Source organism: Onychomys torridus, chromosome 4 (genome assembly GCF_903995425.1).
Source record: "Onychomys torridus chromosome 4, mOncTor1.1, whole genome shotgun sequence".
Taxonomy (NCBI): domain Eukaryota; kingdom Metazoa; phylum Chordata; class Mammalia; order Rodentia; family Cricetidae; genus Onychomys; species Onychomys torridus.
In genome coordinates, this window is record NC_050446.1 from 133,750,236 (window position 1) to 133,766,504 (window position 16,269).

Consider the following 16,269-nt stretch of genomic DNA (forward strand, 5'->3'; position numbering starts at 1 on the left):
TGTGACAGGATTTATTAAATACATGGGCAGATCTGGAAGCATGAGCTAGGCCAGAAGTTGGCCTAGCCTACAATCTTCAAGGCCTGCTCCCACAGCCCTACATCATCCAGGTAGGTCCCATGTCCAGACGCTTCTACAGCCTTCAATTATTTAAGTACACAGGTCTATGGGGAGCATTTCACGTTCAAGCCATGACACCCACTTACCTACCTGTGTCTGGTCCATATCAAACCTTTGTGGTTATCTTTAGGGAGCACAGCTTAGTGCCTGTTTACATTCTCTGGGAAAGAATAGCAAGAGAAAGACAGATTTGAGAGGCTCATTGACTGTGTAATGCCTCCAGACTTCATACCCAGTGTGAGTTCTGCTCAACAGGTTCCTATTGTTCCCCTCTCTCTGTGTCTGTCTGTCTGTCTCTTTCTGTGGTGGTGGAGATGGTGTGGGGTGGCACAGGGGGGCATTATTACATCTTTTTGCTCAATGCCAGATCTCAGTGCCTGGCATGTGGACACTGGTCACATGAAGGCTATGAACACCACTTCCTCCTAGGAACCTCCCTGTCTTAATTGGCTTTCTATTGTTTTGATAAATACCCTTGACAAAAGCAGCTTGGGGAGGGAAGGGTTATTTCATCTCACAGCTTTACAGTCCATCATGAAGGAAGGAACGTGGGGGTAGAGACTAAAGGGGAAACCACAGAGGAAATAGATGCTAAAAACTGTCAACCTTGGTCACTAGTAACATGTGTAAGAGCAAAAAGACAAACTGGTGAGACCCCCTGCTTCCAGGCGCTAGCATCAGGACATGCACTCCATTTACAAGATACCCAGGAACACAGGCCGTGTTTCCCTCCTCAGCTATAGACTGTTCGTCTCTGTCTGTGTCACTGGGCTCACAGGGCTGCTGCTTCAGACCCTGAAGTTCATCAGGGGTGGGGAACAGGAGGCAGCCAGGGCTGCAGGTAATACACAGTGTATGTTCTTCATGAGACTCTATTCATCTCCCCCTCAACCTGGTCCTTGCCTTTTGTTGGGATCTCTCACTGCAGGGAGTAGCTGTGATTGGTAAAAGGTTCATCGCTCTGTGGGGACAGTGTAGGGAACGGTCATGTGGTCATAACACAAACCCGGGAATGGTGGCTGGGGTGCTTTCCATCTGTGTTGGTGGGGTCTCCTCCTCCACCCTGCTTGCCTGTTAGTATTCTATCTTGTATCGCTGTCGTCACAGATGCCTCTGTCCCTGCTACCTATACATGCCAGGGACAGTAAAGAGCATGACAAAAGGCAGGTGTGGACCACACTGAATGCACATGAGGGTGTTGGTGAGTCATGCCAAGGGCACACTGCTGATGAGGTGAGGCGTCCTCTTCCTCATCCTCATACCAGGATCAGAGAGCTGATGTGGTCGCCAGCTAAGACCACACAGATGAAAGATGCCAGAGCCCCATCTTGTGCTCAGATCTTCAACTCTGGCTTATAGGATATAATGGGAAGACAGAGTAGGTGGGACCCTAAAGGGGCCATCTCCAGGAAGCCATGAGAAGCCTGTGGTGTGCCTCATACTCACGCCCAGCACCATTCAGAGAGGAGTTGATGATCAGTGGAGTGAAGGGCTTGGCTTTTCCTTCCACCCATCTCTCTGACTCTTTCTTTTCCCCACCTTCTGTCTGCCTTCCTTCCCTCTTCCTTCCTTCCCCTTTCCTTCCTTCCTTCCTTCCTTCCTTCCTTCCTTCCTTCCTTCCTTCCTTCCTTCCTTCCGTTTTTTAGACAGGATCTCCCTTCGCAGCCCATTCTGACACAAAACTCACTCTGTAGTGCAGGTGCAGATGAAGGCTTATCCAGAACTCATAATCCTTCTGCCTCAGCTTCCTGAGGATTATAGATGTGTGCTCTCTCTCATGGCTGGGGTATTTTAAAAATATATTGATTGATTGATTTTATGTTATCTCTGTTAGTGTTTTGCCTGCATATGTAGAAATATACCAAACGTGTGCAGCCCATGAAGTCAGAAGAGGGTATTGTATCCTCTGGAACTGGTGTTACAAGCAGCACCACCACGTGGGTGCTGAGAACCAAACCCTGTCCTCTGAAAGAGCAGCCATGTCCTTGACCACAAAACCGCTTTTCATCTCTCGGCCAGAGGAGAGGAGCACGCACTGTATGTCTGTTGTCATGTGTGTGGGTGCATGTGCTATGAGGGGAATCCTGTGTGTTGGCATGCTTGAAGTTTGTGGTTGCGTTGGTGTTTTTCTTGTTCATTTCCACCATCTGTCTTGAGGTAGGGTCTCTCACTTGAACTCAGAACTCACTGATTTTTCTATCTAGCCAGCTTGCTCAGGGAATCACATCTTTTCTTCTTGTGTTCTGGGATTAGAGATAGGCCAACATGTAGGGAACTGGGGATTAGAACTCCCTGTCCCTAACTAAGATCGAACTCACTGAACCATTTCCCAGCCTCAGATGTTTGGTAGTCTCATGGGCAGAGCTTTCAAAGCCTTGTCTGGTGCAGTTCCTTGTAGTGGCCAGCAGAGGGCAGAGCTAGCTGCTTGCTCACCAGCTAACATCTGCAGAGGTGGTTGACTCATGCATGGCTGAAGTTCTCAGGTTGTGGGCATTTTGTCTTTTGTACCTTGTTAGCTGGTCCCTGAGATTCAGCCAAAGACCTGGCTTAAGAAGTTCTTTTTAAGTATCTGAAGTTTTCTGGTTCCATGTTTTCACATCAAGAGCGAAGAGAAATCGTTGGGATCGTGTGTGTGTGTGTGTGTGTGTGTGTGTGTGTGTGTATGTGTGTGTGTGTGTGTGTGTGTGTGTTTTCCTTTGGACTAAATGGGACTGGAATTGGAATGGTCTCTTAGGTCACATGGAGCTGGATCCTCAATTCTGTGTCAGGGCTTGTGTGAACAAACAGCCCGGTATGTATCCCTCCTCTTGTCTGGCTAACAGCATTATTCCCTGAACCCTGGCAACATGCCAGGCACTGGCATGCAAACAAACTCCACAGAAATCCCTGTGTAGCTGACATTACCTCCCCACTCTGAGGAGTGGCTTGGACCATCATATTTTTAGGATGCCAGGATTCTTAGTTCCTGGGAACAAGGAGCTTCTGGGTACTTGTGTGAAGAAGATAAAGACCCAAGTGACCATCAGTATGCCAGCATGGTGTCTGGCCTGTGAGAAGGAGGCAGGACTAGTGGTATACAGCTGGATCTAGGAAATGGGTTTAGCTAACCTTGGTTTAGCAGGTCCTGTAGGGGAGCAGCCTTCAGGCTGCCAATGTGGAGGGCTGGGCTAGAGAAAGCTATGGTGGTCATTTTTCTGCCCACACTCAACATCTACACTTGGACCAGAGGAATGTGTGGATGCTCTTGAGCCTCACCTTGTGGGGAAGGCTTTGCCGTTGCTCCATGGGTTTGAGGCTCTGGGGTCCTAGCCATGGCTCCATCCACATCAACAGCACACATTCACTCAGGATGTCACTCATCCAGGACTTGGGAACTTCAGCCGTCCACTCCTGGAGCTCACAGCATGCCTGTGACATGACAGTCGGAACAGGTCTGCAGCGGTCAGGACACAAGGACACAGCATTCTCACACAAGTTGTGTGAGCCACTACCAACACTGGGCCAGCAGAGAAGGATATACGTGTGTTCACTTTACAGACGTGGGAACATGGGCCCTGAGCAGAACTGCCCAGTCTTGTGAATGTTGGAGCAGGTCAGGTCAGTCTTACCATGGTTTCTGCCTTTCCCACTGCCCAGGATGATGGAGCAAAACACCCCTGTGCCACTCTGCTTTACCCTCTCTGATCCTCCTGCCCACTTGCCGCCCATCACTTTTAGACTTAAAGAGTCCCTTGATTCCCCTCTCCAGTATAGTTCGTCATCCAAACACCAAATCTGGCTTCTCTGTCCCTCTCATGCCATTTGTCTGCAGCTAGCCTGCCCACTGCCTCCGACTCCTCCAGCTGCAGTTTGACAGCATTCTAATCTACCTCCATGTTCCCTTCCCACCCACCCAGTGCCTCCCCCACAGCAGCCCAAGGGTCCTTTGGAGACACACTTGCCACCAATGCCTTTACCCATGCTTAGAACCACTCTAAGAAAGACACAGGACAGTGGGGCTGAGCCCTGCAAAGAGGACACTGAACAGTAGGTGGCCCTGCCTCTCCCAGGGATGGCAGAACTCTGTGCTATCCCTCTCATGACCTTTGCCCTGGATCTTCCCTATGCCTGGGGACACCTTTCCAGGGCTTGATTGGCTGATTGTCTCTGTTCCCTGAGGCCACCTCTTTTGATTAGGTCCCCTCTCCTCCAGGGAGGCCCCTGACCTCATTGTATGCTTGTGAGCTATCCATGGAGTGTGACCAAACCAAGGCTGGGTCTTGTCTGTACACTGTGCTTTTCTGGGAAATCACAGGTTTGGGCACAAAGTGGATGCTCAGGAAATCTTGGATGGATGGGTGGACACACCTATGAATCTGCACTCTATAAGATTGCAGGAGGCAGTTGATCCTCATGTGGACTTTTTCTTCTCTCTCTCTCTCTCTCTCTCTCTCTCTCTCTCTCTCTCTCTCTCTCTGTCTGTCTCTCGGTCTCTGTCTGTGTGTCTGTGTGTCTGTGTCTGTGTCAGTGTGTCTGTGTATACTCAGGTATTCCAGGACTGACTATACTGAGTCTGCCTCTTTCCAGCCCCTTAGGGCAGCAACCTTAGTCCTCAGAGCTCCCTTGAGGTTGGAAAAACAGCTTTGTTTTTCTAACCCAGGATCCCACTGGGGTTCACTTACTGGACATCCATTTGATTTTGAGTTGGGCCATATAGGCTGCCAGGTAAAGCACAGCAGGTGAGAGGTGGACACCCAGACTTTCTTCAGATCCAAGCCTATCCTGATAGCTCTAGGCACAATTTAAAAGAAAAAAAAATACTAAAAATAATTGGCATATTATAAAGCTCCCCCATGTAGCGGATATAGTTCTGTGGATTTTTAGTGGATGTACAGAGTCAGGAAACTTTAAACCTGAGAACCACAAGAGGAAAACTTGTTCCACAGATTTTGAGCCAAATTTGAAGCAAGTTTTAATTAAATACTGACCAGGATGATGAACTCTGGCCAGGACCATTCTGGGCTTCCCAGAATATGGCAACAAGTCACATTTTGCAGAAGCTTAAAAAGGTAAGCCCTACAAGGCTACCATATTTCCCATCAGGTCCAGTTAGGAGTGAGCATACATTTCCTGCTCATATACCTCCCATCCACATGTGATCAAGCACATTCAGTGCAGTTGAGTCAAACAGACTTGTTTAGGGAATGAAAACAAATGGTTCATTATCTCCCATAAATAAAAGCCTCCAGAGGTTTAGGAAGTATCTGTCCTTGGGCAAGGGGGCTTACAGGTTTTTGTTTGGTGGATTTCTTGGACACATTAATGAAAACTTAAAACATAACTCTGGCTCTCATCCCCAACAACTATCCACACAGGCCAATTTGAGGTCATCCTGAGCATCTAGGGTTACTCTAAACCCTGCACCCATTTGGCCATACCCTTCTGTCCTGCCCTCACCCTGTCCTAGGTACCCCAAAGCTTTGCTCTAGCTCTATGAATGCATCTTCACAATGGGATCAGAGGAGACCTCATTTGAAGATTCTCACAGCTGGCTCTTCTCACATGCATATTTCTCAAGGCCCATCATATAGTGGCTCTTTGCATTTTACTGTTTTTTTTAGAAACAAGATTTTACTATGTAGCCTAGGGTGGCTCCAAACTCATGCAGTTTTCCTGTCTGGGCCTCTGGAGTGTGGGGATTGTGGGTGGGAGCCACCATGTGACATTTATCCTTTGACAGATGTCTAGGTTACTTGTGCTTTTGGACCATTGTGAAGCATTGTCTGCTGCTGATAGGTCTTTGGGCAGAAAGGGCTGGGGGTGGGGGCTTCCTGTCGATTTTTGTCATTTTGTCCAGGGAGCTTACGGAGGAGACGAGTGAGATTTTCACAAATCCCCCTGGTCACTGAGGCTGGGAACTCCTTGAATAGGGGCCTTCACAACACCGAGGAGGCCGCACCTCACAGTGCATGGGCCCTCCAGGGTCTGAGGTCTGAGGATGACCTATTCTGAATGCCAAGGCTCTCCTGCCTGGTGTGTGGCCAGCGACCAGCCCGGGTCAGGGTGCTAAGCTACTTTGAATTTAAAAACTTTTTTTTTGTAAGCTGAGCTATCACCTGCCCCAGGGATGAAGCTTAAGCATTTCTCCTTTTCCTGACTGTCCCCTGGGCAGCTAGGTGGCAGCATGGTTCCTGCCCCCTCCACCCCCACCCCGGACTTTCCTTTCACTGAGGAGGGAGTTCCCGCTCGCTCCAAGCACCTCTGAGAAAAGTGAGAATGCTTCATTAGCATCTTAGACAGACCAGAGGACCTCTGTGGTGTTCCTTCTTGTCCCTGCGCCCCTGGGTTTCCTTAAAGGTGTCTGAGGGAAAGTCTCTGGAAGGCGTCTACACCCTCTTCATGGGCTGATGACCCCAGGAATGGATAGAGGGGAGAGCAGTGGCCCACAGGCCCTGGCCGCACACTCTATACTACCCCCTTTCCGTGGTGGATAGGTGAGGGTGGGAAGACCATCCCCAAGAAAAGGGCCAGCGAACCAGGGGCCAAGAGTTGCCTGGATCAGCCTGGAGAGTGCGTTCAAGAGAGGCACCGCCCTCGCCTCAGGGCTCCTCCTCTCCTGTGGGCGGGAGTGGGGGGGGGGGGGGGGAGGAGGACACGTGGATGCATTCTGTCCTAGAGCATCAGGTATGGGGGTGGGCGGATCATAACCCAAGATCCAGCCCCTAGTCCCCGTGGTCTTGTGCAGTCCAGGTATTTGAGACCCCTCCCCATCACCACTCATTTTCACTCCCAGCTCCGTGACGTCATGCTCCTCGCGTGGCATGATGGGAGAATCCTAATGTTTTCCAACAGATGCTCCAAGAACAGCTTTCAGATTAAAGCAATTGCAAGAGCAAAGATTCTCCCTTTTTCCTTTTTTCCGGGGGGGGGGGGGGGGGGGGGGGGGGAGGGAGCACCCCCAGACATTCCTGGACATCTCCCCCAGCCCCAAGCACGCTATAAACACTGATAAGAAAAAGTTTTTATTTCCTGGTTCAACTTTTTTTCCCCTGGAATATAAACTGAAGAATGGGAATAAATACGAATAAATAACAAAGCGAGGCCGCGCACGCCGGGATGCGCCTGGCTGCAGCCTGCACGGCTTTTGTCTCCCCACCCTGAAGCCAGCCCAGGCGTCCTCCTCCGTTCCTTCCTTTTCCTGGTCCCTTTTGCTTTTCCTTTAAAAAAGGACGCCCCCTCCAGCCCCCTCGCCGGTGACCTTGGCTGCCTAGGATGCTCTGATTCCCGTCTCCCTCCAACTTGCCCCCGCGCCGCCTTGCCCATGGCCGCATCCGAGGAAGGCAGCGGCTGCCTTGTGTCGCGGGGCCGCTCCCAGAGTGACCCCAGCTTCCTCAGCGACTCTTCAGCCACCTCCACGGACGCCGGGGAGAACCCAGGTACCGGGCCAGGCGGGGGCGGCCAGGCGGGGTGGGGGAGACACGAGGCAGGTGGCATGGGGACCGCTTCCCTACGTGCCAGAGCTCCCCCGCCTTCACCGTGAGGCGGGGGGACGGCCCCATTCAGGCACCACCGGGCCTTTGGTTCCTGTCCCTAACACGGGGGGCTGGGACGCCTCGGAGCCTTTTGTCCGGAGAGGAACCGCTTTGCGGGGTAGAGCTGGATGCTTTGCAGTATGCCACGTTCGCCAACTGCTGGGCATCGCATCCCCACCAGGGGCTTGCTGCCCTGGAGTGCAGCTGACTGCCCAGGGGAAGGGTCCACGGGCCACCTCCGCCCAGGGTTGGTGCCTGCTCTACCCTCCATCCAGGCCCTCCTGTGTTCCTGTGTTCCGCACCCCAAGGGTCAGGGTAGTACTGCACTGCTGTGGCCACCGCGCCCAGGGCTGTCACTGGACACCAGGACTCCAGCAAGGCCTAGCCCACCTGGGCGCGCCTGCCTCTTGGGGCAGGTGTGCCGGACAGAGCTGCTGTGGGGAGATGAAGGGTGTGCACCCAGCAGAGCTGGGTTTCCTTCCACTCTGTGGGCTTGTCCACTCCTCCCAACGTGGATTGTTTAGGTGATAAACAGGTCACAGAGGCATCTATGCGGCTTGATTGATGACTTTCCTGGGACCGGGAAAGGCCTAATGAAGCAGGAGGGGGTGGGCTGTGTGCTCCTTGTCACCATGGAGACACAGGAAGCAAAGTGATCATTAAAACCTTTTTCCACCAGAAGGCAATTTTCACTTCTCAGGGAGAAGTCAGAGCTTCTGAAATGGATCTTAAAAAAAAAAAAAAAAAAAAAAAAAAAAAAAAACAAAGCTGGTGCATGGTGCCAAGCGGAGGGGCTCAGGTATATGTCTTCATGAAGCACAGTCCCTCATATATGCTGTCTGAAAACATCTTGCCTTCCTTTGTAGACTTCTCTCTAAATGTGAGGACCCCTGAATGGGGACTTTATGGTGTTAAATGATTGTTAAGTGATGGCATTAAAGTTGAGCTAGTCCCAGGGGCCAGGGAAGGCTGGCTTGGTGGGAGGCATTCCACAAGACCTATATGAACTGCCCAGAAAAATCCTCCCTGTAAAAAAATGGCTCAGAGGTTAAGAGAACTGGCTGCTCTCTTTCAGAGGTCCTGAGTTCGATTCCCAGCAGCCACATGTAATGAGCTCTGGTGCCTTCTGGAGTGCTAGCACACATGCCAGTAGAACACTGTATACACAATAAATAAATAAATAAATAAATCTTTTTAAAAAAGTAGCTGTGTGGGTACCTGAACCTTATATTCAAATTTTAAACCATAAATCCATCCAAGTCTTCTAAGATGTCTTTGTTAAGACTTTGACATGTGTCATAGTCATACCAGGTCACATCAGTGTGCCAGCAGACAGAGTCCCCGAATCTGCCACCTCTAGGAGGGCAAGTTAGTCTTCATGGAGTTTCTAGGGCAGCAAGCAGACCCTCAAGTTGCCAATGAAACCTTCGTTTAGTCATCTGAGAGGAAACACCCATGAAGGATGGCTTTCCTACCTCTCTGAGATACAGACACTTCCTACTATGGAGATGAATGGTCTGTTACCAGATAATCTCTCCAGCTCCTTTTGTCTCCCTGGCAGTAAAAAGAGGCGAACTTGAAATGGAAATTATGGAGAACTTAGCTTTTCTGCTGTCTGTTAGTTGATGCATCTGTGGGTGGAGTGGAGGGCTGGGCAGGTGGCTGCTGCCCATCCAGGAGGGAGGGAGAAGGAGGAGGGCTCTGATGCTCATGGTGAAGTTAAGCCACAGAAGGATGTGTGCTGGAGTTGTTGTCTGGTTAGAATTGTCAAAATGGAAACAAGTGAGCAGTTATAGGGAGTGAGAAGTCTTAAAATGGATAAAAATTCCATGAATGGTGGGCCAGGTAATTGAGCATCCATGGATTGTGTTCAGTAGAGGGATTCTGGCCAAAAAGAATCAGAATCTTCAGTTTGGAAGAGACCTACAAGCCTGAAAGAAGAAGGGTGGGGGTGTGGAAGGTGCTTGCACACTCCTGTTGGTGGGAGACGTGCTAAATCGTGGCATATTGACTGATTGTCTTGGGTCCACCTTTTAGAATTCTTTAAGCATCTTGATAGGCCTACCCCGCATCCACCCTGGTGTGGTCCCCCATACCACATGTGACTCCGGCTTTTCAGAGTCTGGTGTTCTAGGGTGTTCTTAGCACAGCCTTTCATCTGACCTTGCACTTAAGGTCTCCTCTGTCTGTGTACCTGCTGCTCTCATGGGGACACCTGATGCTGAGCCCAGTCACTAGCTGCGCAATGACCAGATTCAAGTACATAGAGGAATTGCCTCCCTCCATCCAAATGCTCTGTTTTGTAGACCAGTCCTAGATTGCTTTTACCTCACCCCCACCCCAGGCATTCTGAATTCAACAATGTTCTCTTAGTCAAAACTTAAAAAACATTCTTGGAAAAGTAGACTCAAGGGTGCTTTGTTGCCTCTTTCCCCGAGTCCATGTTATCCTGTAGCATCCTCTGCTCTGATCCTCCCTCTTTCCTCCCTGTTACAGGTCCATATGAGTGGAAAACAGCCCCTAGGGTTTGCCTCTTCCACTCCTTACAGAGGACCAGTGACAAATCCACATGCAATTCTATCAAAATCTAATGGGGAGAAGCCAATGAGTTATTTTCTGGAATGTGGGTGACCTCAAAACAACTACACTACCAGAGAGTCTAAGCCCAGCATGCATAACAGCTGTGCATGGTAGCATGGGTGGAGTTCCTCACCCAGCCTTATGGTCTCCTATACTCTGGCACTGGCTAAGACCGAAAGGCCACACACACAAATCTAGGACAGAATTGCATATGATTAGCAGAGAGGTAAAGGAAGGAGGGCTGGGATCGCAGGGGGTTTCAGGAGCACTCCCACCACTTCTTCTGTAAGAGAACCTCCACAGTCACCAAGCCTGATCTCAGGGGTCTTTTGTAGACAGTCCCAGCAGTGGAATGAGTTTTCTAGTTTAGCTAGGAGGAGCTGTGCTGTGTCCAGTGTTTACCCGCCATGAGCAACACAGTGGAGAGAGCATCAACTGGCTTGTGCTCATCCGATGGATAGGTGCCAGCCCATGGGATGCCTGGACCACATTTGTTATCCTAATGACATTGTACCTCCTGGTCAATATACTGATTCACACTCCTTACGGGAGCTGCTTGTGACAGTACCCACTGCTTAAAACCTTGCCAACACCCTGGGCTGTAAATGCATTTTCCTTAGCATGAAGGGTGACAAATGGGGTCTTGTGATAACGCCTGACTCCTCAATTGCACTGAGCACATTGTTGCAGTTTCCCTGTGTATCGAGTTTCTCAGCATCCCCACCGAAGGCATAGACTGGACTGCAGGGCTGAAGTTCTTTCTCCTAAATTGTTCTTCCTGCATGCCAGTGTCTCAGCTCCAGTTATGGAGCTCCATCTGCTCCTTGCAGAGTTCCCTTTGTAAACTGTTCTCTGTACCCAACGTGGAGTTAGGTTTTCTTCCAGAGCACAACCTGCAACAAGCCAAGAAGTACTCCCATGAGCATCTCTCCTCCCAAGGCTCAAGGTCCCCAGGGATCCAGCAGCACCTTGTGCTGTCAGGTACCTGGCCACACCTGCCCCATCCTGTCTTGGCATGTCCCTCTCTGGCCTTCTCCTCTCTGGAGTCTTCCCTCCTCCTGATGTGCTTGGGTTTCTTTGCACCGCTGTCTATCTCACCTTCCTCCTTTCTCAAATCATCTCCTTGGGCTCCAGATCGGGACCAGAGACCAGCCAGCAGCCACTTGTAGTGATTTTTGAAGTGTTTCCATGTGGCCTCAGATGGACTTTCACCCAGGTTTCACTTTGGAGGGGTCATTGTACAACTAGGCAAGACTTCTGACCCAGTCAGTCTTCTCAGCTCAGTATCTTGCCATTGGTGGTCAGGGTCTCTCTGTGTGGCAGGGTTATCTGTACACTATAGGGTGCGGAGTGACTCTGGCCTTTATCCTTTATCACCTGGTGTGGTTTGGGATAGGCCAGATGACAATGAGCTAGGAGGAGATTACAGCCAGCTGTCTTTCTCCAGGGACAGGTCGCCTCTGCATGTGGCTCAGAGAAGAAGGAATACTTTAGAGGTCTCTCCTCCCAGAGCTGCACACTGATGTGTAGATTTGCCCCCTAGACTCTCGGCTAGTGTGCCTCCTTCCTCCATAGCCCATGCCTCCTGTAGCTCAGCAGAAGCCCTAGCTGGTTGTAGCATTCACCTCACCACACTTTGAGCATGTGACAGTGGGTCTTGACACCTTCTTCTCCCACAGCCCTGGCCTCATGAAACCCTCACTTCTGTGTCTTCCTGCTCTGGGCCGAGCCTCCCTTTCCTCCCCTAAGACAGCCGCAACCTTGACTTCTGTCCCCTCTTCTCTCCCTCCCTCCCTCCCTCTCTCTCTCTCTCTCTCTCTCTCTCTCTCTCTCTCTCTCTCTCTCTCTCCCTCTCTCCCTCCACAGAGGGCAAGTCTTCTGACATGCTGGCTGGTTCTGGGTACTCCTCCATCTCCAACCCTCAGTGGGGTCCTCTGTGTGCCTATAGTGAAGGCCATAGCACAGCATAGCCTGCATTGATCAGGGCTTTTTCTATTTGCATTCCTCAAGTGTTCTCTTCCTCTGGAGTCCTGAGTTCTGGGGATCTCCCTCTGGCTCCTTGCAGAGTGTCTACATGTGTTAATTAGCAGTAAAACTACGCGGTAATTACCTTGTCAGTTTCTTTAGGGTTATTAAAAATAAAAACTACAAGCTTTATAAAACCAGAGTTTAAAAACTCACGTGTTTTCTGTTGATTATGGAAATGTGGTGTGTGTCCACACGGAACATGTTTGGACACTTTGGAAATTCTTGTCCCTAGTCTTCCACACAGAAGCCAGTGACCAGGAGCCGTGCTGCGGGTACTAGCCATGGCTGGTTATTATTAGTGTATTGGATGCCAACACGTCAGAGCATTGCTCCCTTTCTGGCTGATTTCTTCTTAATCACACAGCCCCCCTCTTCCTCTACACTTCATCATTTGATTGCTATTCATCTGATGGACATCTTGTGGTCTGACCATCACTGTGGCCACCAGCCACAGGTGGCATCGTAATTCCAAATGAAACTTTCCAAGTTAAAATGACAGTGGCATTTCCCCACTTGTACCAGTCACTTTTAAGTACTTGGTGGCCATGTGGCACTGTGGCCTACATGTTGGATACTGCAGTAGAATATTCTAGTCTGCACACAGCTTTGCTGGACAATGATGCTCTGGCCTGGCGGTGCCCTGAAGGAAACACCTATTGACAAATATACCAGTATGTTTCAGTGGTCTTTGACTCTCCTGCTGGAGGGACTCTCGGCTTCCCTTGGGCTGATTATGTCATCTTTAAGGGGAAATTCCTAAGCACATAATATTTATTTACACAGGATTAATTTATTTCAATTCAACTAGCTTTCCAAAGTTTCACTTGTAATATGCTTGCTCTTTCTGGATCATTTTAGCCAAGAGAACCAAGAAATCCTTTGCCTGGGGGTCAATGGACTCCTGTGCATGCTGCTTTGCTATGCATATGCTGTTACCTTGGACAAACCTCTTTACTTCTTTAAGCTTTACTTTCTTTTAAAATGTAAATTGGTAGCTGGAATACCAAGTTCAAAGTCAGCCTGGGCAACTTAGACATTGTCTTAAAGTTAAAAATTGAAAGGGGCCTGGGGAAACAGTTCAGTGGTAGAATGCTGTCAACTATGCATATGTCCTCAGGCTTACCCTGACTACTGAAGAAAAGGTGTAGTGGTTATTCTCCAACATCTAAAAGGCCAAGGATTAGTGAATTCTGTTCATCCACAGTAAGGACATTTGGGGATGGAGTTATTAGGCTTCCCCACACCCCATCATCTCCTGGAATGATCCCATCTGTCATTAACAAGTTTATAGAGGCTGTGAATCAGTAGGAGGAAAGTAGAGAGCCTGAGGGGGACAATGTGTGGTCCGTTCTAGTCCCCTGGTGCCTGGCTCTGTCACAGTTAGGGAACAATGTCCCTCAGGGTCAAGAACTCATCTCAAATCAGTAATGACAAGATAATGGAGGAGGATCCAGGTTCTTTTCTGGATTCTGGTTCTCCATATGTCAAAGCCACATGATGTCTGGACAGCTGACTCCCAGCCATTGGCTCCAGTGGCTTTGCTGGGTCAATCCTCTAGACTGCTACTCACTGTGGGAACTGAACTTGCTTTCTTCTGTGTCCTGGCCAGGACCATCTGTGAGTCCCACTTTCTGCTCTATCCTAACAGCTATGGGCTGACATGCTGGTTATGGGGGGGAGGGTGGGGGGGAGGTTTGGATGTGTCTCCACAGGTTGTTTTGCTGTGTGAGCTTTTTTCTTTGAAAGTGTATGGTGACTTCTAGAAAGGGAGGCTGCTCTGGAGATGCAAGGAGTGTGTCACAGTGCAGACTGAAGCCTTAGGCACTGTAACAAGCGGGTGCACAGGCTGGCATGTCCTGGGCTCCTTCTGTCTCTGGATACAGAGAAGATGGAAATACCATGAGAATAAAGGCAGCTTCCTTCCAACTAAGTATGTGAAATCTATTATTCTTAACTTTGAAAAGCTTTTCATCCCATACCCTACATCCCATTTTATTTAGTAGCCCAAATGTAGTGTTTATAGGGCTTCAGAGTCAGGGTAGTAGCCTGTTAGAGAGGTGGTCGCTTCTGTGAGGTAGTGGCCCAGTAGTCAGTCTGTTTGAGGAACTGTCTTGGAAGTCTGGATTCCTATGGAAGATGTGATTTTTATTATTGGCGTGTTTTGACATGGTGGCTTAAACAAATTAGGTCAGGGGCTTCCCCAGGTAGGAAAGTGACGGCAGCATTCTTACAGCACTCTGGCTGTATTATTCTTCCCTCTCCAGAGACCAGTGAATTTTCCTGGTGGATGAAGGAGTCAGTGAGAGGCATAGGGTGCCCAATGCTGAGTGCGACTTGGATTTCTTGGAGCCCATTTGGTGACATCCATCCAGGTACACCTGTTTGGCTAGAAGGGCATTGAAAGGCCACTCCCAGTTGCAAGGGACATGAGGAAGTGTAGTTTTGTTTTGTTTTGTTTTGAGTTTGACAGTAGAACAATACCGTGAAGCTCCTAGCAGGAGACAGTGCAGAGCTGAGGGTGTGGCTCAGTGGTAGAGCACTTCCCTAACACCTATGAGGTTCTAGGGTTGTTTCCCAGGACTGCAAAGAAAAAACAGGGGGACAGTACAGAAGAAAGGAAAGTGGGACTGACTATGGTGGACTCAATTACTTCTATGATCCCTGCCACATCAAATTAAAAATAATAACATCACATGACTCTGCTGGCTAGGCTTAATGTCAACTTGACACAAGCTAGTGTCATCTGAGAGGAGGGAATCTCAATTGAGAAAATGCCTCTAGCTCATTGTGGATGGTGTCATCCCTGGGCTGGTGGTCTTGGTTCTATAAAAAAGCAGGTTGAGCAAGCCCTGGGGAGCAAGCCAGTAAGCAGCACCCTCTCTGGCTTCTGCATCAGCTCCTATCTCTAGGTCCCTGCCCTGCTTGAGTTCCTGTCCTGTGTTCCTTTGGCAATGTAGAAATGTAAGCTGAATAAACCCTTTCCTCCCCAACTTGCTTTTTAGGTCATTGCATTTTGTCGAAGCAATAGAAACTGAAGACCTTCCTTTTTTATTTAGACAAAAAGGGGGGAAATGTGTGATATGTGTATACTGTGTAAAGATATATTGCTGTGATTGGTTTAATAAAGAGCTGAATGGTCCATAGCTAGGCAGGAGGTATAGGAGGGACTTCTGGGTAGGAGATGAATCTAGGTATGGGAAAGAGGCCATAGAGACATGGAACAGGTCAAACACACAGAATGGGAGAGAGGTAAAAGCCACATGGTAGTATGTAGATTAATAAAAATATGTGATAATTTAAGTTATAAGAGCTAGTGGGACAAGCCTTAACTAAGGCCAAGCTTTCACAATTAGTAAGAGTTCTTAGTGTCATGTGAGTTGGCAGTCCAAAGACAAATCTTACTACAAGAAACCTTAGCTAAGACACATGACCAAAGCAAATGAAAATCAAGACAGTTGATGACTGATTTGTGGAAGGTCCCAGCTCTGATGGCTGTGACACATGTTCTTCTTTGTTAACACATAGCATTTGAATATGTAGCTTGGCAACCCACTGTCCTAATGGACACATCAACTGGTTTGACAGTGGTTAGTTGGCAGATATATAATGACTCTACCAAGACATGAGGAGAGGGTAGGAGCGGTGTCTATACCACTTGATAAATAAATGATTGCATTATTATGCAATTGATTTGAATAGAACTCTTTTCAAAAGTTGTCCAAACATTTGTCTGTCTCAATACTTTTACTAATGAACCACATTGCCATTATATTTATTATGATTATGATTATTATTCCTTTTCCTTTGTGTTTTTCTTGAACATTTGTATCCACATGCAGATAAGAATCATACTGAGGATTTAATTAAAATCAAGAGAGATGCTATACATCACCTTCTTGCTTCTATTTGGAGGAGAAACTTGGCTTAGGTGGAGCTGATTCTAGGATTAACGTGTTTTCCAGATTACATGAGCTGCCGACCTTCCCTCCAGTCTTCTGTGCTAAGGTCCTGGTATGTGTTTGCAGCCCCA

General features: G+C 48.9%; 1 protein-coding gene across 1 annotated transcript in view; it reads left to right on the forward strand.

Moving 5' to 3' along the window:
* Positions 1-6,987: 6,987 nt before the first annotated feature.
* The window catches only part of Phactr3 (phosphatase and actin regulator 3), a 188,290-nt gene continuing 179,008 nt past the window's right edge, over positions 6,988-16,269 (forward strand). The window contains 1 exon segment of the mRNA XM_036185093.1: positions 6,988-7,535. Within this exon segment, the coding sequence (XP_036040986.1) occupies positions 7,421-7,535 (115 nt within the window). The 5' untranslated portion in view covers positions 6,988-7,420.